Here is a 21,384-nt window from a genome sequence, read left to right on the forward strand (position 1 = left end):
CTTTTTTACTTATGGGACACTTAAACTTTGTTATGCAGTGATTGGTTTTGCAAGTGTAGGTAACAACATTAGCATACAGTGTATGATTTGGCACATTTGTACAATCTGTTTGACAGGAGTCATCAAATAGTTTGAAATAACACTCAATCCATAAGCCACCAAAAGTGATAATGAAGCAGTTTGGGGTGTTAAGTAAGGTAATATGTTTATTTTTTTACAATGTGAGTGTTATTATATGTTTAATTTTTTTAAAAGCAATTTTTACAATAGTGAGGGTGAGGAGTGGCACATTAAAAGAGTAAGAAAAGAAAATACAAAGAGGTGAGTTGGCAAAAGTAGCAGATTGTGTGACATCATGGACTGCTATAATGGTATAAGTAGTTGCTGCTGAGGTAATAAGGCAGAAGTGTCCATAAAAGTGCAAAGAAGTATAATTATCTATGTGATAACTATAAAAAATGTAAAGTAACAGATTATGCAAAGCGATAAATAGGTCATGCACAAAGCTTAGATCCTAAAATGTTATTGCAGCCCCTTAGATGTCAGGAAGAGAATAGCTTTGGGAACAAAGGTCGCTCTTCTTCTCTGTGTCTGACAGGCTCAACAGCAGAACGTGCGATCAGATTACAGCCAATCAAATGTTGTGAACAGAACATGCGTTGATCACTGAGAATTTAACAAGCCAGGCCACTTGTCTGCTGCTCGTAGAGTGCTTAAGTAATGAGCGGGAAGTTGAATAATCCTAGAACACACCTTCAAAATGTTGTGCTGGCTGGCCACGTCCTGTAAGGTGATGGAGTGATACCAGCAACATGTGGAGAAAGTTGCAACTCTTCAGATGAAAATGTAGTAGAATATCAACAAGATGTTCTTGCTAAGAGAAAAGTAGTTCAGTATCCTGACTGTGTACATCGTCTCGTGGTACTTTCCCTGGATCCCCTCTGTGTTGGAGGAGAACCTCAGTTAGTTGTCAAGGATAGAACCTAGGTATTGTTCTACCTCTACAAGAGAACCATGGATCATGGTGGTGACGGCTCTTCGGGTGCTTGAGAAGGTCACCACCATCTCCTTGGTTGCACTAATTGGTAACTGTTTCTGTTTTTAATACATGTGTTCACTACCTTATGGTAACTGAACACTAAAGGACAACTCTATAAAGACTAACCACGTTGAGTGTGGGAAACGCGTTAACAGCAATCACTGGAATTTTAATATTTCCGATTGTCACTCAAACGCACTATTCGCCATTTCGCATGCGCGCTTCAAAACTTGAACTGCATACCGGTTTGTGGATGGTCGTTGCCATTTTAGCCTTCATTGTGAAGGTAATAACAGCTGAAGTAATATCTGCCGCCCTAGTTACGAGTTTATACATTACACAAGCAGATGTGAAGCTTTAGTGGCGCTAACCTCAAGACCGGTTTGACGTTCGTCTGTCCAACATGTCTGACATTCATTCAAAACGGACTTTGCATAATTAGTGACGTGGAGGTTGTGAGGGGGGAGTGGGAGTAGACGAAAGTCCCTCTATTGTTTTACGTCTGCTGATTGGAATGGATAAAAAACACTAATATATTTAGTAGATTATGACACGTAGAATCAATATAGTTAAAGTAATACTTAAAATCAGAAAATAGTCATCTTTCATCGTGATATACTATGTTTAAAGGTTGGGATCACAGATGATTATGATTTATCGTTGCGGACATTTGTAAATTTAAGAAGATCCACTTTATTAGATATTATCTATAATGTTAAACATACATATACAGTACTGTCAATTTATATTTTCTACCTGTAAGACAAGCAATATCACTACATGTCTTCGGGTCCGCATTACATGTCTACAAACACATGAACATGCTGACTGATCATCTCCAAAATTAAAACGACTAACCCCGTAACCATGTGTTCGGGTACTAGTTACGTCTGATGTAGGCCTTTGTGTTACTTAACGCTATCTACACGTATCGATCCGTTTATTTAGACATTTAATCTACAAATTACTCCACTGATGTGGTGTAAGTGATTTAACTTAACTATTTTCCGCATTTTATGTCTCCGTAATTAGTGTATAGGAAATGAGAGGGTTGTAGAAATGGGAAGTGGTCTCACACATACGGGCGGGTTCTCATCTGCGCATGCTCAGACCCGCTCCTGGCTTATCGCTCCATTAAGTTGAGAATGGTCGGCAAAGCGCGTCTGGTCTCCGCTGAATAGTTTGAACAAGAGACTTCGAAAGCTATACATAAGTTATCAAGGTTGACCTATATTTCATGGACGAAACTGGTAAGATCATAAAACACAATTTAGTTTCATAAACTACGGCAAATTGGGTATAAGTCTGGCCATTCGACAGCAAGCTAACGCTCGGAAAATTCCACCGTTAGCCGGGTAGCTAATATGGAGAAGCTAATGGTACCGACTACTTCCTGGAATGGCGGAGCAAAGCGGAGCACGTTGTATTTGCTCTACTTAGCTAAGCGTGGTATACAGTATTGAAGTAGCTTGTTTGAGTAAAATTGTTCATACATGAATTCACAGTCGATGTTACGTTAACATGTCAACATTAATGCAAAGTTAGCGTCGTCCGCGACGCACTTTAATTCTCCGAGGCTGTTCAGGAAATGGGTTGGCGGCTAGGCCTAACTTGTCGTTTAACTTTGACTTGTGCGAACAACCTGCAGAGTGCGGCCTGGTCTCAAACGGTGAACGATATCGTTAAACAACACAGAACCTAACATTATTGGAATTCGACGGAACACGTAGCTAGCTATACAGTCTCTCTGTCGAGGTAAAGAATATCGCGTCACGTGGATAATCTTTAGTCGCTAGCGGGGGGTGGTGGGGGGGGCTTAGATAGCACAAGTCTATGTTAATGTTAGAACGAGGAAGTAGCGCTCGCCAGCGACCGCTTCGTATCTGGTGACTGTTTAAGTTCAAAGCGTCAACGCCTTTGAAAATGTCGATACGATTTTTGCATCTATAATAATTTGGTGTGTTGTGAAACTATCACGCTGATACAGAATAGCTAGAGGCCAATTTACATGTTGTGAGATCGATTTGATAGAAACAAATAACAATCAAACGCCACGAAAGAATTTGTAGAAAATACCTTTTCTCTGGTATGTGCGCTTTTTGTGGTTATTTACCTTTCATGTCATTGGCAAACAATGTTGTGCAAATGTTGGCAAACAATGTTTGTGCTCATTTTAATATATTTTATTAAAACATATTAGACTTTAGAAGTCAAACTCTACATCAGTTTGCTTTGAGGTGGTCATTAAATGCCAATGCAGGGTTTTGTAACTTGGATTTCCAGAATTGCTCACTGGTCTGAAATTTACAAATTGACAGTTTATTTCGATATGATTCAGAGAAAATAAAAAATATCGCTGCTTTTATGAAATTAAAATCAAGAACAATTTGTCACTTGCTAGAAAATGACTTGACAGTAAATTTGAAACTTTCACCAATTGATTTAGTGTCACTTGAGTTCTTGGTGCACCTCTGATGATTATCCAATTTTTCAACAGACCTCCATCTTTCAGGAAACACAAATACTGGAATGCTGGACTCTGAGTCCCCTGCCATGGAAAGCAATGGGGATGCCTTTCTGCCTGATCTTCCTGTTCTAGGCCAAGCTGCTGATTGGTCCATGGACCAAGTTGCTCCAGAGCCACTAACCAACATCTTGCCTGAGGACTCAGATGTGTCCCAAGAGGCTACAGGGGCAGAACAGCAAAAAAATCAGCAAAATAATTCCACGGAGCTGGGATCTGTGGAAAAGGCTGTTGAGCAGTTTCAGCTAGCCAGTGCTCAGCTCTTCCAAGAGGAGCAGCCGCCACCTCCACCTCCACCACCACCACCACCTCCACCCGCAGAGGAGCCAGAGCCAGAGCAGCCACCAGAATACAAAGCAGATGCTTGGAGCTCTCAGCAAGACAACCAAGAAATGAGTGTTATGCCACAGCCTGCATTTCAAGAAGGTAATTGCAACAACTGTTTATATGAATTACTCATTACCCTCACATGACATAAGTAGATATCATGTCAACTAAATGACAGTTATACTTATTGATTATGTGTTAACTTCTCCAGATGGGACTGAGGCGACACAGATAACAGGGGATGGCATGGAGCTGGAAGAAACGTCCAACCAAGAGATGGCAGAAGAACCACTCGTTCCTCCAGAACCAGAACTGCCCAGCGAGTTTGAAAGACTTCTTAAAGGTTGTGAAGAGAACCCAGATGACTTCAATGGTTGGGTCTACCTGCTGCAGTATGTGGAGCAAGAGGTAAGTTCAGACATGCAGACGTGTTCACTTTAGATATTACCTAAAGTTGAACACAAAAGGTCAAATTGTTCTCAGAAATTTAGTTTTACTGAAGTACATGAATGGGACTATTGTCATTGCCAATATTAAAATTAACTGATTCATTTGATGTTATGATTCCCCACAGAATGTCCTTGCAGCTGTTAGGAAGACGTTCGATCTATTTTCTCTACGTTATCCTTACTGCTATGGCTACTGGAAGAAGTATGCTGATATTGAGAAGAAGCATGGCCATGTACAGGTTTCAGAAGAGGTGAATATCAGTCTGTTGACGGAAGAATATTTTTTTCTCATTTCTCAATGTTTTTATTAGGGCTGAAGAATTGATTAAAACAATCAAAGTATAATAGCATACCAGAGTACAGTAGCCAAACTTCAATTTTTTTTTCTTTAAATAAAGTGTGTCAGCCCATGTTGCTACAGAGATAGGCTAACCTTGTCTGTTTTTGAAATGTAATGGAATATTCTTGCTCCAATAAATTCCCAATTTTAAATTGGAATTTAGTAAAATGAATGTGAAGAAATACAATTCTTATTTGAAGAATAACTTAACTGAAAAAGTTGGTAGATTAATTATCTTAATTTAAAAACATATTTTGGTTTTTAAAATTTTTTTCCAGTCACAAGATGATAATTACATGTTTCTTTTTTCCCCCAAGGTGTACAGAAGAGGCTTGCAGGCCATCCCACTCAGTGTGGACCTGTGGTTGCACTACTTGACCTTCATCAAAGAGAACTCTGACCTAACGGACCCAGAGACTGAGGGACGCATCCGGGCGTGAGTCAAATATTGTTTTCTAACAGGTTTTCCTTTTCCATGTTTAGAGTCATGCCCTCTATTACAGCAGAAAGTTCCTGTATCTGTTTTTATTATTTGACTTAATTTGGAATTGAATATTTGTCAATGAGTCGGCCAATATCACGCAATTAATGTTTCCTTTTGTTTGTTACCATTAGAGCATATGAACATGCAGTGCTCGCAGCAGGTACAGACTTTCGCTCAGACCGTCTGTGGGAGTCCTTCATCAACTGGGAGACAGAGCAGCAGAAGTTGGCTAATGTCACTGCCATCTATGACCGCATCCTGGGCATCCCTACACAGTTGTATTCCCAACACTTCCAGAGGTAGGATAGAAATGAAATAGATAGATAGATACTTTAATAATCCCGGAGGAAATTGCACTGAATAGAATAGTGCTCTTTGTAGTGTACTGTAGCTTGTTGTTAAATCTTGTTTTCCTGGTTAAATCTGTTTAGGTTCAAAGATCATGTGCAGAACAACAACCCCAAACATTTTTTGGCAGAGGAGGAGTTTGTAATGCTGAGGCTTGAGCTCTCCAAATCCAGCCTAGCTGCCATGGTTGGTGAAGATGGAGCGACACCTGCACCTCCAGAGGATCTGCCACCTGGTACAGAGGACCTGTCGGACCCTGCTAAGGTATTAAAAACATTGTAAACTTGCATGGGAGATACCATTCCAAAAGCACTGCAGGGGTTAGTGGGAGCTTGCCTTTTTTCCACCATGAGATGGAAAGAACGCTTTGTTCAGGTTTGAGAGGTGTCTTTATGTCAGCAGCCATGCCAATGAATACCTGGGGGGATTCAAGTTGGCATCCATTCAGGGACTCGCCCTTAAACTTAAAGGAGCAGCCATGGCCTACAACCGGCACCCAGAGGCTGTTTGCAGGGTGCATACATACGGCCTCTATCTACAGGCTTCTTGTCTCTGTCCAGCTGATGGTGATGTAAATCCTTGGTTGCAGGACTAGCAGATTTGACATCACGTGGACATCTCGTCATTTAGACAAGAAATTGACCAAGTATTGTTGTTTTTTTTTTTGTGAATATGTCTTTAGAGAGTGACAGAGATCGAGAATATGCGCCACAAAGTGATAGAAGTTCGGCAGGAGGTGTTCAACCACAATGAACATGAAGTCAGCAAGCGTTGGACCTTTGAGGAGGGGGTATGTAGCTCCTTTTGTTTGTTTTTTTGTCCATGCTAGAGGTAATTCTTAGAAAATTGTCTTAATTTTTTTAACAAAATGTATTGATTCATTGTGTTTTAGATCAAGAGACCATACTTTCACGTGAAAGCCTTGGAGAAGACCCAGCTGAACAACTGGAAAGAATACCTGGACTTTGAAATTGAGAATGGGACTCCGGAGCGTGTGGTTGTGCTTTTTGAAAGATGCCTCATCGCTTGTGCACTCTACGAAGAGTTCTGGATCAAGGTAGCGTGGCCTTTAACCGCTCTGTCACTCCTGCGACCGTCCTGCACTTCCCCATCCACGATGATAATCACGTCGACACAGTAAATCGTCCTGCACTCTCTTTGCGTGTAACGTTGATATGTGACTGTATCTGTTGTATTAGGGGATGGCCAGCTTGCCACACAAGATATGACTGCAGCATTTGCCAACTACTACGTTGCATCTTCTTCGTCTCCCACTACCTTACAGAAACTTATCTAATTGGTTCCATGAAGGTGCTGATGGGTTTACACAGAAAATTTCTAAGAACGATCTTGTCAATGAAGAAATTCACATGTTCTGATAACAGAAAATTTAGGTTTAAAAATGTGTTGTCTCTCTTGCCTTTCTTTTTCTCCTCTGTTCTTTTTCTCTATCCTCTCCTGCACTTCTTCCAACTTGCTTTCTCTTTTTCACTCTGAAGTATGCAAAATATCTAGAGGGCTACAGCACTGATGGTGTGAGACATGTCTTCAAGAAAGCGTGCACCGTCCATCTGCCTAGGAAACCAGCCATCCACCTGCTGTGGGCAGGTTTTGAGGAGCAGCAAGGTGAGTAACACACACTTGGTCTTGGAAGATAATGTGGGATAACTTTACTATGAATCAATAGCTTTAGCATCAAGGCTGAATGTCTCCATGGTGATACAGACTCTTTCATGAGTTATGCCACTGACTGTGTTCTGCTTCTTTGCCCAGGTAATGTTGAAGAGGCTCGCCGCATCCTGATGTCGTTGGAGGCAACAATCCCAGGTCTGGCCATGGTGCGTCTTCGGCGGGTCAGTCTTGAGCGTCGTCGTGGTAACTTGGACGAAGCTGAGGCCCTCTTAAAGGAGGCTTTGGAGTCTGCAAGGAATTCTAGTGAGTCGTCATTCTATGCTGTGAAGCTGGCCAGGCTACAAATGAAGGTGCAGAGGAGTCTAAGCAAAGCCAGGAAGGTGCTGCTGGATGCTATTGAAAAAGACCAGGTGAGCACTAATGGCCTTTGAATGACGCAAACATAAATGATGGACATTGACATTTGACTGAGTAACCAAGCCCACAGTAAAGTGTAAAATTTCACATTTTATTTTTTATCAAAAATTTATTTTATAAACTGCTATAATCCCCGAAGGGAAATTAAGAATGCACACTTTAGTATGTTAGTCAGTCACGCACATGCATATTAGTGTGTACGGGCCCCCGTAATGCACACAACCACACATAAGGGGGCCTGTAAGCATGCAGTAGGAGGTAGAGTGGCGGCCAGCCCCTTTGTGGGGGCTGCCCAATGAGCAGCTTGTTAGGGGGACTGCGCCTTGCTCAAGGGCGCCTCGGCAGTGTTACGGAGGTGAGCTGACACCTCCCACTGTCAGCTCACACTCTTGTTTTTGGGCGGGAGTGGGAATCGAACCGCTGACCTTGGAACATTGGATGACCTGCTCTGCCGCTGTGATGCTCTACCACTGAGCCACTGCCACCCGTATTAGTCAAACTAATTACAGGTAGTCCTCAACATAAGAACACAATTGGTACCCGGAGGTTGTTCTTAAGTTAAAATGTTTGTAAGTAGGCTCAGGCACCCCGCGACAGAAGACGACGCGGGTATCAACAATGAATGAATGAATACAAGTTAAAAGTAATCATATCTGCGGCAAATACTGGAATCATACAATCACCATTAAAAGCACGTTACTGTACAATAAAAATAAAAACATATCAGCCTGTAGCAACGTGCGTTAACCATAATGTAGAAAAAGTGGCTGAAGATATGGCAATGTACAAGACTTGTGTCTGATCAATTATTGGACTCTTCAAATCACTATAGAACTGTTAAAAGCACATATCATGTTACTGTGCAATAAATAAGAATAAAAGCATATAGTATACTGAAATATACAGCCATAGCCAAACGTTTTGAGAATGACACAAATGTTACATCTTCACAAAGTCTGCTCTTTCAGTCTTTATAATGGCAATTTGCATATACTCCAGAGTGTTATGAGGAGTGATCAGCTTAACTGCAATTAATTGCAAAGTCCGTCTTTGCCTTGAAAATGAACACATTTCCACTGCATTTTTGACCAGCCATAATTTCAATGACACACAGGTGTCACACACATTAATACGAGTGTGGGTGATGATGAGGACAAGGCTGGAGATAAATCTGTCATGATTGAGTGACTGGACACTTTAAAAGGAAGCTGGTGCATGACGCCATTGTTCCTCATCTGTTAGCCATGGTTACCTGCAAGGAAACGCGTGCAGCCATCATTGCATTACACAAAAAGGGCCTAACAGTGAAGTTTATAGCAGCGAGTAAGATTGCACTTCAGTCAACCGTCTATCGAATTATCAAGAACTTCAAGGAGAGAGGTTCAATTGTTGCCAAACAGACTCCAGGGCGCCCAAGGAAGTCCAGCAAGCGCCAAGACAGTCTCCTGAAGGTGTTTCAGCTGCCACCAGTGCAGAACTTGCTCAGGAATGGCAGCAGGCAGGTGTGAAGGCATCTTCATGCACAGTGAGGTGAAGACTTTTGGAGGTAGGCCTGGTGTCAAGGAGGGCATCAAAGAAGCCACTTCTCTCCAGTAAAAACATCAGGGACAGACTGACATTTGGCCTAAGGTACAGGGACTGGACTGCTGAAGACTGGGGTAAAGTCATTTTCTCTGATGAATCCCCTTGCTGATTGTTTGTGGCATCTGGAAGAAGGCTTATTCGGAGAAGACAAGATGAGCGCTACCATCAGTCCTGTCTCATGCAAACAGTGAAGCAACCAGACACCATTCATGTGTGGGGTTGCTTTTTGGTCAAGGGGCTGGGTTCTCTCACAATCTTGCCTGAAAGCACAGCCATGAATAAAAAATGGTACCAGAAACTCCTCTGAGAGCAACTTCTCCCAACCATCCAAGGGCAGTTTGGTGATCAAGAATGCCTTTTCCAGCATGATGGAGCACCTTGCCATAAAGCAAAAGTCAAAACAAAACATTAAGATTTCGGGCCCTTGGCCAGGAAACTCGCAAGATCTTAATCCCATTGAGAACTTGTGGTCAATCCTCAAGAGGCGGGTGGATCAAAAACCCACAAATTCTGACAACCTCCAAGCATTGATTATGCAAGAATGAACTGCCAGCAGTCTTGATTTGGTCCAGAAGTTGATTAACAGCATGCCAGTGAGAATTGTAGAGGTCTTGGATAAAGAAGGGTCAACACTGCAAATATTGACTCACTGCATGAGTTCTGTGTAATTCTCAATAAAAGCTTTCGAAAATTATGAAATGCTTCAAATTGTATTTCATTATAACATAGAAACATCTGACAAAAACGTTATAAAACTCTGAAGCAGCAGACTTTGTGAAAATGTATTTGTCATTCTCAAAACTCCTGGCCATTACTATACGTATAGTTCCAATATCTACCGTTAAGCATGACTCGTGATTCACATGATTGTTTTGAATTCAGATAAGTTCATGATAAACTTTGGCTTCTTATAATTTAATCCTTGAGGAGAAGAAAACCCTTTAAGGAAGTCTCAACAAGTTTTTGAAGCGCATCCAGCAACAGCCAGTCAGCTGCGATGTTGACGATCCACTCTACGATACTGTAGCATGTAGCTTACCTTTAGAGCAAAAGAAGAAGAGGAGGGTGGAGTTATTGTCGGTGAGTGGCAGAGCTGACATCAGAAAGATTGTCCCCACTACCACTAGCTTCGTTCGCTTTTGCTTGATCATCCAGTAAAGTATCCAAAGTAGGGAGCCTGATGCTCTAAGATGCTCATAGAGACAACAATATGAGGGGAAACGAGTGAAGAAGCTAGAATGCAGCAGTGTTGCTCTGCGAGTGTTGTGGCAGAAAGCAGAACTGCAGTTCAATAGTTTGATATGGCGGTGTGTGTTTGTATTTCCGAATGTGTAAGTTGACAACCACCTGTATTTTGCAAACTTTTATTCATCTATTTACACTCAAATGAATGACCTTTCCATTTGTAGGAGCCAGTAGAAGGTTGAATGGTCTGTAAGCCAGTGTACTACCATGCTCAGTCGCCTCTGCTCTGGATTTTCTGCTGTACTGTATAGGCTCACATGCACCAGTGCGTTTTTTCCCTAAATATGACCAGATAAATACTTAAATTTGATTTAAATTGACTGTTTTCTTGAAGTAAAACTGGACAATAATATGTAATTATGCAGTTTGCTTTCTCTCTTTATAAATTCCTCCCAGGATGCCGATAAACTTGAGTCATCATGATTTGTCTTTAGGACAAATGGTCATATTCCATGCAATTGAAAATGTATTACAGTGCGCCCTCGCACATTCGCGCATTAACGCTCGTGACTTCACCTCATCGCAGATTTTTGGTAGGCAGTCACGTGATACCGTACGTGCATGCTATTGGCTGATGGCATCCGGAAGTGCGCTTCGTTCCGTGAGTCTCAACGTGACACAAGTGTTTTAAACGGTTGAGAAGAGTGTGGGAAAAGTAAAACAGAAGGTGGTTTAATATCAGTATGGGGAGGGTCATAAACGTTTAAATGACCGTAAATAATAAGATAAATTGTTGCTCAATTGCGGAATTTTTTAATTGCGTGTGGTTCCTGGAACGCATTAACCATGAGGAATGAGGGCGCACTGTATTTACCATTTCTAAATGTAATATTTTGTGGCTTAACAGACGAACCCCAAGCTCTATCTAAATCTCCTTGAGCTGGAGTACAGTGGAGACGTGATGCAGAATGAGACTGAGATCTTGGCTTGTTTCGACCGAGCCCTGAAGAGCCCGATGCCACTTGACTCCCGCCTCCTCTTCTGCCAACGCAAAGTCGAGTTTTTGGAGGACTTTGGCACTGACATCAATGTGTGAGTGTCACTTTTCATGTTGTTTTGCAGAAGATTAGAGAATTAATCGGAAGTAAAAGTAAGTAACCTGCATTCTTTTATCTATGTAGGCTTGTGGCTACTTATGAGCAAAATCAAAACCTGCAGGCAGAAAGTGAATCCACAAAGAGGAAAGCTGAGAATGGCTATGACAGGTTTGTGAGACCAGATAAGTTTTTCAAGTTACTTTCCAATCAAGCATTAGCAGCCAAAACAAATTGTTCTTTAGTTAGTCAGTGCCATATTCATTGTTTTTACTAATGGAAAACTGTGCATTTCCAGCTCTCAGGAGCCTGATCTCAAGAGACAGCGTACAGAAGACCCTTCCTCTGCCGCAGCACATGCAATGACCGATGCGCAGGCCAGCAACTCTGCATACAACTACAACTGGTACCAGGTGGGCTCAATGGACACAAACATTTCCTTACTTTCATATGAAGCACATATGTCCATTTTCAGTGAGTCTAAAATATGATCTGGTTAACTTATTCTTTCCATTCTTTTGTTGTAGCAATATGGTGGTTGGGGACAGAATTCCTGGGGCCAATACAACCAATATGCCCAGTATAACCAGTACTACCCTCCCCCTCCAACATGATGGAAAAAAATCCTGACATGAAGACAGAGACTCAGAGGAAAGCATCCTTTCTGACCTGCCTGCATCTCTAAACAGTGCTACTCAACAGGTTGCCATGGAGAGACTTTAAGGCAACTGCATAAGCTGATTTTCTTTCCTTTGGGTTTTTTAGTGCTCAAATCACTTAAGTTACACTTTGTAGCTATTGTTTGGAATAAAATACAATAGGCCCTCCATGGCATTCATGTTGATTAGGCTTGTTTAAAAATGTGAATTGCTTTATCCATCTCCATTTTTGGGTTCCTTAATGCATGTTATTTGTGAAGGCAGATCAAGTTTTCCCATGTGATGAAGGGTTTCTAAGTTTTAGATTGGATGACTTAGTTTGGTCTCTTTCTTTGTGTTTAAGATTTAACCTTGTAAGGGAAGCATTTGTTGATGTACCTCTGACTCGTACTTCTTCCCAAACTGATAGATTTTAAATATTTCATGGTTCTTTTCCCATAAAGAAATGAAGATTTCCTCCTTTTTTTTTTTTTTTAATTTTGACTTGATTTCATAATAAACAGATTGTTATCCAGAAGTGTCTGTTCTATTAAATCTTTTTTTCATTTCATAAACTCTCAAGTGAAAATGTCATAAAAAAAATCACACAACCAGAGATGAAACGTCTATTTTTAAATACATTTTCCAGTGTTTACCATTGTTCTTTTTCCCTTCTCCATTTTATGTCTGGATTTCTTTCTGTATTTTATCTATTTACCTGTGAGCCGATTGTGACTATTGGACTAGAGGGGAAACGTGATCAAGGAACTTCAAAGAAAGACAACAAAAAATTTCCCTACGGGGATCAAAGTACAGGTCCAATAAATTGATTTTGACAACTTTGGATAACCATAACCTGGCTGAATGAGTACGTACACAGGCATGAGATGACTCCCACTATTGTTTACTGGACGCTACAAATTATCACTTCGTAGCTTATGTAATATTTCTGCAATTTCCTTGAAGAGCTAATACACTCGGCACGACATTGAGTGAAAAATAAATTTTGGCTGAGGACGCCAAAATAATCCTCGTCCTGAGAACACATTAAAATTGCACTTTCTAATGTACCATTGTGAGTTTAGATAGTAAACCTCCCCCATTGCTGATAACGGCGCCCTGCAGAAGGTGGTGGGCGTGGTTATCTTTTGGTTGGGTTACGTATTTCCGCACATGCGCTGTGCTGTCCCTAAAACTTCCTTTTCTATGCTTAGCGTTGAACGACTAGCATCAAACGAGGTAAGGCCTGTTAACCTGTAATAGAAAAAGCCTAAAAGATAAACACCCTGTTAGTTTTTGGGAAGGAAATACACCACTCACGATACTGTCGACCAAACGTACTTAAATGTGTGTAGGTCGACACTTCTCGTGTATTTTTTAAGCGATTTAATGAAACGTGTGCTCCACGAGGCTAGTTAGCATTAGCAACAGCTCAAAAGCAAGATAGCTTCAGCTCTGGATGCAGGGCTTACGTCCAACTTAACACTTTCCTTATGGGTTTAAGTTCCTGTTAATATAAGTTTCCGTGTAATCTAGTAATCGTCCTAGATCACATGAAAAACAAGCCTGTTTGGCAGTCACAAGCGTGTGCTCGCCAAGAATATATTAATACTGCACTTCCTGAAGTTGATCGCGTGTTTGATGGGTGTTTCTTTCCAGCATCAAGATGCAGCTCTTCTTACGTGCTCAGAACACCCACACCCTTGAGGTGACTGGACAGGAGACTGTTGGGCAGATCAAGGTAAATTATCTTCAAGGTGATGATTAGATGCCATTGTGATGATGTAAGAGTAATTTGAATATAATTCCAATTATTTTTATGCATGTGGACTTGAGTAATGTGTTGAAATAGAAACACCATGAGTAATTTGATTACGTGTTTCAGGCCCAGGTTCAGACTCTAGAGGGTCTCCTGGTTGAGGATCAGGTGCTGTTGCTTGCTGGATGCCCACTGGAGGATGATGCCTGCCTGGCAGCCTGTGGCGTCTCAGAGCAGTGCACCCTGGATGTAGCCGGCAGGCTTCTGGGAGGTCAGTCTGAAGATGCATCACACTTTTAGTTTTATTGTTGATTGGGAATATTTTTGTTTTTACTGCCTCTAACCCACAATAAGCCATGACATTGAAGATCAATGGTAAATTTACAATCAAGGTTTCTATGACTGTGGACTTCATGTTGGTGTGTAATCTGGAGATTACCGTGAACAGATCAATTGACACTGTGCCCACCCTTCCTTTTAGGTAAGGTTCACGGCTCTCTGGCCCGTGCTGGAAAAGTCAGGGGTCAGACACCCAAGGTAACAGCTACATCTCTTGCGCTGCCTCAAGTCCCAGTGTTTTGTTACTGGTCTTGATGATGTATAAACTTAACAAATACATGATTGATCAAAGATCAATATCAGACTCCTCCTTGTCTCTTATCCAGGTTGACAAACAGGAGAAGAAAAAGAAGAAGACTGGCCGTGCTAAGCGTCGCATCCAGTACAACAGGCGCTTTGTGAATGTTGTACCGACGTTTGGAAAGAAGAAGGGACCCAATGCCAACTCCTAAGTGTTTATACACCCAAAAGGAGACGTCTGCTCCTCCCTTTTAACCGAGTTAAATGCTGTCCTGTTGTACAGAATAAAAATTGGCTTGGACAAAAAGAGCTGTTTGTGTGGTATATTCTGAAAGGTACATTAAGTCCTGGGCGGCACGGTGGCGCAGTGGTTACTGCTGCCGCCTCACAACACGGTGGACCCGGGTTCGAGTCCCGCTCTGTGTTTGCATGCTCTCCCCGTGTCTGCATGGGTTCCCTGGCTTCCTCCCACCTCCAAAAGCATGCGCTTCAGGTTGATTGCCGTTCCAAATTGCCCGTAGGAATGAGTGTGTGTGCATGCTTGTATGTCTTTGTGTGTGGCTCTGTGGTGCACTGGCGTCGTGCCCGGAGTGTCCTCCGCCTCACGCCCTATGCCGCAGAGATAGGCTCCGGCTCCCCGTGACCCGCTGCGGCGGATACAGCAGTTGTAATCTGAAGATGACATTGTGTCCTTTGAAGAGTGATATGTGCAGTACTACTTTAAATCCAGTAGCATTTTGAAATGTAATCACATGTTACTAGAGGTTCATCAGCTTTTCTCTTTATCCAACTTGACAATCATGTTTCTGATTCTGAGTTGCACAAATGACAAGTCTGAACTTCTTGCAGTTTGTTCTATAATGGGGTCAAATGTACATTATTCATTTTCAACTGCTTTGTCCACTGTAGCAGGGAGCTGGAGCCTATCCCAGCTGGCTTAGGGTGTGAGGCGGGATTTTGTAAATGATTTTTTTTGTATCAGTTGATCCAAAGGACCAACACATGCAAGGGGTTGTAATTTTTACCACAAACAAAATTACAGTACTCATATGCAATGTAACATTGTGTGAAGTGTTTTCGCAATGTTCTAGGTAAATTTTACCATTCATTGCAAGATAACCAGAAAGAAATAATTACTATTAGTCTCTGAAGTTGGTTTATTCATCATTTCCATTGTACATGCAAAATAAAAATACAGAATAAGGTCTCAGGGTGTCTCATATATACATTATTGACAAGCCGCCACATGTGGGCATAAAGAGAGGCTGACGTTTCTTGTAACCTGTGCTGAGAGACAAAAGAAGAACAGCAGAAACTAAGATGTTATAATGAGTAATTATTCCCTCCATAAAAAGTAGTGCATGCTGGCCACTGTTAGTCTGTTAGTCTAATCCACAGACACCAGCGCAACCTCAAAAATTAGCTTTGCATTGGGTGGAATTCTGGTAAAGTTAGGGTTAAAGAAAAAACAAGTAGTAATAACTCAAATGACATTCCCTCACAGAAAGCCTGTGTTGGGACTTAAATTAGAGTCCTATGACTAATATACAGTGTGCATAATTACATGACATGGACACAGTAAAGGAAAAAAAAGTCAGCCAAAGCAAAGGATACTTGGAGTCCGGGAGACCCTTCTTTCCGTATGCCCACTCTGGTTCAATCTCAAGTCGAGCGGTTTCACCCTTGCTCATCGTGAGGAGGGCCTCATCCCACTGAAAAGGGAAAGTTACTTATGTCGATGTGCCACAATGCAGAAATATCTGAAGTTTGGTCAAATGCTGCACGAAAACTAAAACTGGCTTCACTTACTCCTCTGATGACTCTGCCCATTCCAACTTTAAAGGTGAGAGGTTTTGCTTGCTTCTTTTTCCTTGTAGCTGCAGACAAAACACAGCAGGATGAATGCATCTGTTTTAACCAAAAGCTGTTGAGTCAATCCACTGGACGTTAAGAAAGTTCTTGAAGACGTTTCGTCTCTCATCCCAGAGACTTCTTCAGTTCAGAGGGTGGCTGATCATGTCCCAGTTTATAAACCCTGTGGGGTGTAGTCAGTGCTTTTCACATTCCAACGACTGTCGTTAAACCCGTCTGGCTCTTCAACGATTGTTGGTGGGGGTGTCAAAGGGGGTCATTGAGATGTGAGTTTCACCTTTGTATGCTAACGAGGGTCATTAGCATGAGACACATCACCTGGGTCAATCTGCTGAGATAATCTTTTTGGGAGTTTCGAAAGGACATGATTGTAAATGGGAGAAAGGTGATGTCGCAGACCACCCCCCCTGTTCAGAGATGGCTTCTCCACTTTGAGGTGGATGGCCTCTTTCACTCCTCTCTCAAACCATTTATCTTCCCTGTCCAAGATCTGAACATCTGTGTCCTGAAATGAGTGTCCCTCTTCCTTGAGGTGAAGGAAGACTGCCGAGTCCTGACTTGATATGTTGGCTCTTCTGTGTTGAGCCATGCATCTGTGTAGTGGTTGTTTGGTTTCCCCTATGTAGATATCTGTGCATTCCTCTTTGCATTTAACTGCATACACCAGACTGCTCTTCTGACTGTAGAGCAATCTACAGCAATCTACAGCAATATACACAGGGAAATAAGCCGGGAAACACCCTCTCTTGGATGAGACACAAAACGTCTTCAAGAACTGTCTTAACATCTAGTGGATCGACTCAACAGCTTTTGGATAACCATGACCTGGATGACTGAGAACCTACACAGAATTGAGTGACAAAAAGCAGAAAGACGGTTTCTGGTTTTGTAGCTCATCTTTGAGCACCATTCCACACACATCTAGAGTGCATGATCTTAACCTGGAGATAGAAACGTGGTCACATCACTCCTGTATCAGCTACTGCCAACTGTCTCCCAGTATGTTTCAAGATAGATGTTACTCATTTTAATTACATTTTATTTCTTATTTCCTTCTTTCTGTCATACCTGTAGGAATATTGGTGTCAAAGACAGTCCCATCCTCCAGCGATCCAGTGTACCAGCAGCTCACGCTGTCGCCTTTCTTTGGAAAGTTTGTCTTGTCACCTTTCTTCAGCACCGACTTTGTGTATCTGGGAGGACCCTGTGAAAACCGAAAAAGAAGCAGATCTTGTACTTGATGCATGTGCAAAGACACACAATATCACATTATTTCAGCACCTGCAGTCATACCTCATCCACAACCTCTGCCTTGACTTTGGGTTTCTCTTCCACTTTGACAGCCTTCACCTGCTCGGTGACATCCTCCACCGGGTCTGTGCCTTTAAACCTCTGGAGATGGTAAAACAAGCAGACCCTCAATCTGTTTGTCAATACAAACAGGTCTCAGCATCATGAAATGTCTAGTAAACCATCACTTACTTTACTTTCAAACAGCTGATTGTAGGCAACAATCAGTTGCTCCTTCTTTGCTGTTTTGGCCACATTTTTGATGTTTCCTAGTAGCTTGTGCTCATTGAGGAACTGGGAGAGAAATAAAAATGAATATTTTACAGATTTCAAACCTTTTAATTTTTTTTTTAATTTAAAAAAATGATCGCACATGTCCGACAGGTTTTACTTATGGCGACATGAAATAACGCCACAAGATGAAATAACATAGCTAGCATTTAAATCCCATTTCCTCTGAACGCTCTGGTACTGCCATTCATTGTGCGCAGCTAGATGCTAACAGCATCTCAAAGCTAACGCTGCAGCTCAGGGAGCTTCAACACGTCACATTTAAACATTTAAACAAAAACCACATAGAGCGACAGTCATACCGAATGTGCTGCATTGTCTTGAATGAACTTTATAATGTCTTTTTTGGCCAAGTCATCACTTTTGAGCTGCTCATCGCTCCACTCCCGTGTTGGTTCAGCCGCCATTTTGAGAGGCGAACTGGTGAACTTTGACCCCACCAGCAGAATTAAAACTACGTTTTTACCTTCCGCCCCCATTGTGGAACTCTATTATACATTTAATGTCAACACAGGAATTGTAAATAAATGAAATTGACAATTTAATTAAGCAGAAATAATAAACGTAGTCCATTTGTTTAATCCTCCCAACAACAATTAATGAACAGAAAAGCTAAATGTATTCAACAATCAAGAGATTAGTAACATTAGAGATTAGTAACATGCAGACACACGTGGAACCTAATTCCGTTTAAATTAGCCCGTTTGTTCTTTAGAACAGATCACAACTCTCCAACATGTGTGTCCTGCCACCTTGTGGACACCTCTGGTACTATATTTATCCCTGATCAGAAGAATGAAGAACTTCTGCTTTATTGAATTAATTATGCGTGCAAAATAAATTATCTTAAAAAAACCCCCACCAACGGCACAATAAAGTGTATTTCTTTGTTTTTCTTTTTTCTAGTGGTAGTGGTTTTTGCTCTGACATTGATATTTCTATATACAGTACCTGTCATATCTTGCTATATGCTGTACATGCATACAAAAAAACCCCAACCAACCAAACAAAAAACCCCCAAAAGAAATAAACAACCCCCATAAAACAAAACAAAAACAAACAAACAACCAAAACAAAACAAGGAAAGGGGTAAATCTTTGATTAAAAATTAGCCTCTTAAAGGTCCTTGTTTTATAGGGACATGAGAATCATTAGGAAACTCAAAGTTACTCTCCTTTAAAAGTACCATTTATTTGTTGTCATGGGATGGTCACATAAAACGTTTAGAATACAAAATCCCCAACATGTGTCAGTAATCAGGGAGTCAAATAGCTGAAAACTGCCTGTTCAGCTGGAACAGGATATTAATATACAGAACAACATTCACACATTGTATTCAGAAGTGGGGCAACTTGCATATTAATTGCAAAACAAATGACCCAGTACTGACTATGTGCATTCAGTATCAACCATTGGATTTAGATATAATTTATTTTAATTTTAGGCAGGATAAAATCACATTTTTGTTACTGATTTAATAATGTTATTCTAAACAATGGTCTGGATGCTCCAACTATCGTTCTGTTTTTAGACTTACTGTGTTATTGATAAATCATAAACATGTTGGTCATCTTACATGCAGTAATGGTGTCCTGTGGGTTTGTGTGGACATGACATGATGATGGAACTTTAATTTTGTCATTAAATTAAGTTTCAAACCTCATGTCATTCACTCAATTGTATAGAGACCACAATTATCAGATACATCACAACTATTTACACACGGCTTGTCTGATAGTCGCATCGACATCCACATCAACACTTAAAAACTGTACCTTTAATGATAATTTATAAGGATTTTAAATCAGGTATAATTCTCGTGCTTGAAGAGAGTGAAAATTAGTTTATTTCTGTGCTCTTTTATGTAAAAAAAACTTAAATACTTGACGCATATTTCACATTTTATAAGTTGAAAGTCTTTTGATTCACTCAGTCTAGTGACAGATGTTATTGGTGCTTATAGTGCATCTTGCTTAATGCATTTAGGTTTATTGGCCATGAGCAGCCACATAAAGGCAGGTTACCATAGCTAGAGGCTCTTGCATTCTGTCTGCAGCATCCTGATTTGCTGCACCACCCATCTTCTCTGTTTGCATTCAAATGCTCTGCCGGATATCTTCTCCCTCTGGAACCAAGTGTGAGAGATTCAGCAGAAGGAGACCTGCATAAATAAATCCGATTGCTGACTTCCTCTGCTTATTCATCAATAACCTTGAAAAGCAGGGAGGTGGATTTACTGCCACAGTTATGCTATGCTCTTGAGCAGGTTCATGCAGAGTTCTTACTTTCTGTTGTTGGTTACAAAGCCACAGCGGTGACTCTGGGTGACGAGCTCAAGGGGAAGAGGAGAGGCCAAACCATCTCTTCGGAGGAAATCTCTCAGCTCTCATTTCGTCTCCTTTGATGCTTGTGAAGGTGGCGTCACAATGGCACAATCTGTGGAGGTCAGTTGCCTCTGCCATTTGATAGAGTGACATTCTATTTTCTTTTGGCTAGCATCTTTCATACAGCAATATTTTCTCTACATCACAACCACGAGTTTTTAAAATTTTTTTTTTTACCTTGCCATTTCTTTCTTTCATTCTTCTGCCACCTGCACAACATTTGCTTAAGTATTTCAGAGAGATGAGCGCATGCCTGTCTGTGTTTCTGAGTGTCTGGATGAAACTAGCATCACAGCAGGTATCAGGAGATAAGAGCAGTTGACTGAGGATCATGTCGGCTGTATCATACTCCTCAACTTTGCATTCCTCACACAGCTCCCATATCAACTCGGGAAGGAATTCAATTTTATGCTCTTACTACTCTTACAGGTTACAAAAACAAATGATGCACACTCTCTAAGATGTGCTCCTTGGCATGGAGACGACAAACAAAATAATCCTCAAATAATATTTGAAGATGCAGCACAGCTTCAGGTACACTCAATTCAAGCACGAGCGCTGTTTGTCAAGTAGCCTTTATTTGAAGTGTAGTGTGATCTATCTGCAGTATTTTCACACCGTAGCAAGAAAAACTACATTTATAGTGATAATTAAATAAGTAATTAATAAAATGATCACAGGTATTACTGTACCTTAAACCAAAGTCCATCCATCCTTCTGGGATTATGCAGCTCTGGCTGTCTGCAGTTACAACACTTGACCTCAAGGGGGCAGTATGTACACATTACCGACGTGGGCGACGCGGATTTCTAGCCCACATTTACAAAAGATTGATATTTTCAATATTTGAGGTTTACAATAAGGCTTGACAGGAAGGAAAATGTCCATGATTCACCCCGTTGAAAAGCACAAAAATAACAAATACTGTCTGAATAAATAACAGGTGCATAGTAAGGGCAAAAACAAGTTGGCAATGCTGCTATGCCGCAGGCCAATAATTCACTCTCTGCGGTTAATTTTGTGTTCATGGTAAAAATGGCAAGTGTGCATGGGAAATGGCAGATCTGTCCACTTTGCTGTTTTTCAAATATGTTTTTCCAGAAATTTTGACAAAGTATAATTTTATTATAATGTTTAATTGCAATGGA

General features: G+C 41.2%; 3 protein-coding genes across 3 annotated transcripts; 2 read left to right on the forward strand and 1 right to left on the reverse strand.

Annotated features, from left to right (window-relative positions):
• Positions 1 to 2,156: 2,156 nt before the first annotated feature.
• Positions 2,157 to 12,619, forward strand: prpf39 (PRP39 pre-mRNA processing factor 39 homolog (yeast)). The gene is made up of 15 exons (XM_068341881.1): positions 2,157 to 2,289; positions 3,537 to 3,989; positions 4,102 to 4,298; positions 4,465 to 4,590; positions 4,997 to 5,115; positions 5,295 to 5,462; positions 5,595 to 5,775; positions 6,194 to 6,301; positions 6,404 to 6,568; positions 7,011 to 7,137; positions 7,285 to 7,553; positions 11,237 to 11,421; positions 11,511 to 11,594; positions 11,722 to 11,836; positions 11,951 to 12,619. Exons 1-15 carry the CDS (start codon positions 2,277 to 2,279, stop codon positions 12,035 to 12,037), a joined length of 2,397 nt encoding a protein of 798 aa, XP_068197982.1. The 5' UTR covers positions 2,157 to 2,276; the 3' UTR covers positions 12,038 to 12,619.
• A 606-nt stretch (positions 12,620 to 13,225) lies between these two features.
• On the forward strand, positions 13,226 to 14,708 carry faua (FAU ubiquitin like and ribosomal protein S30 fusion a). Its single transcript, XM_068341883.1, has 5 exons — positions 13,226 to 13,300; positions 13,721 to 13,802; positions 13,947 to 14,091; positions 14,302 to 14,357; positions 14,486 to 14,708. Exons 2-5 carry the CDS (start codon positions 13,728 to 13,730, stop codon positions 14,609 to 14,611), a joined length of 402 nt encoding a protein of 133 aa, XP_068197984.1. The 5' UTR covers positions 13,226 to 13,300; positions 13,721 to 13,727; the 3' UTR covers positions 14,612 to 14,708.
• An 834-nt stretch (positions 14,709 to 15,542) lies between these two features.
• fkbp3 (FKBP prolyl isomerase 3) lies at positions 15,543 to 18,267 on the reverse strand. The gene is made up of 7 exons (XM_068341882.1): positions 18,155 to 18,267; positions 17,754 to 17,855; positions 17,565 to 17,663; positions 17,340 to 17,475; positions 16,209 to 16,276; positions 16,014 to 16,111; positions 15,543 to 15,841 (listed from the first exon to the last, which is right to left on the reverse strand). The coding sequence occupies exons 1-7, from the start codon at positions 18,257 to 18,259 to the stop codon at positions 15,787 to 15,789; spliced, it is 663 nt and encodes a 220-aa protein (XP_068197983.1). The 5' UTR covers positions 18,260 to 18,267; the 3' UTR covers positions 15,543 to 15,786.
• Between the last annotated feature and the right edge of the window lie 3,117 nt (positions 18,268 to 21,384).

Source organism: Antennarius striatus, chromosome 19, assembly GCF_040054535.1.
Source record: "Antennarius striatus isolate MH-2024 chromosome 19, ASM4005453v1, whole genome shotgun sequence".
In the NCBI taxonomy this organism is placed as follows: domain Eukaryota; kingdom Metazoa; phylum Chordata; class Actinopteri; order Lophiiformes; family Antennariidae; genus Antennarius; species Antennarius striatus.

What these genes read in the sequence shown, in the direction of transcription:
- prpf39 (XM_068341881.1), top strand. An exon ending in AGGTTTTGAGGAGCAGCAAG is followed by an intron (nt 7,138 to 7,284) that starts GTGAGTAACACA and finishes TTCTTTGCCCAG; the next exon opens with GTAATGTTGAAGAGGCTCGC. An exon ending in ATGCTATTGAAAAAGACCAG is followed by an intron (nt 7,554 to 11,236) that starts GTGAGCACTAAT and finishes GTGGCTTAACAG; the next exon opens with ACGAACCCCAAGCTCTATCT.
- faua (XM_068341883.1), top strand. Translation starts at nt 13,728, where the DNA reads ATGCAGCTCTTCTTACGTGCTCAGAACACCCACACCCTTGAGGTGACT. An exon ending in AGCCGGCAGGCTTCTGGGAG is followed by an intron (nt 14,092 to 14,301) that starts GTCAGTCTGAAG and finishes CCTTCCTTTTAG; the next exon opens with GTAAGGTTCACGGCTCTCTG. An exon ending in TCAGGGGTCAGACACCCAAG is followed by an intron (nt 14,358 to 14,485) that starts GTAACAGCTACA and finishes TCTCTTATCCAG; the next exon opens with GTTGACAAACAGGAGAAGAA.
- fkbp3 (XM_068341882.1), bottom strand. Translation starts at nt 18,259, where the DNA reads ATGGCGGCTGAACCAACACGGGAGTGGAGCGATGAGCAGCTCAAAAGT. An exon ending in AAGACAATGCAGCACATTCG is followed by an intron (nt 17,856 to 18,154) that starts GTATGACTGTCG and finishes TTTCTCTCCCAG; the next exon opens with TTCCTCAATGAGCACAAGCT. An exon ending in AGGCAGAGGTTGTGGATGAG is followed by an intron (nt 17,476 to 17,564) that starts GTATGACTGCAG and finishes CGGTTTTCACAG; the next exon opens with GGTCCTCCCAGATACACAAA.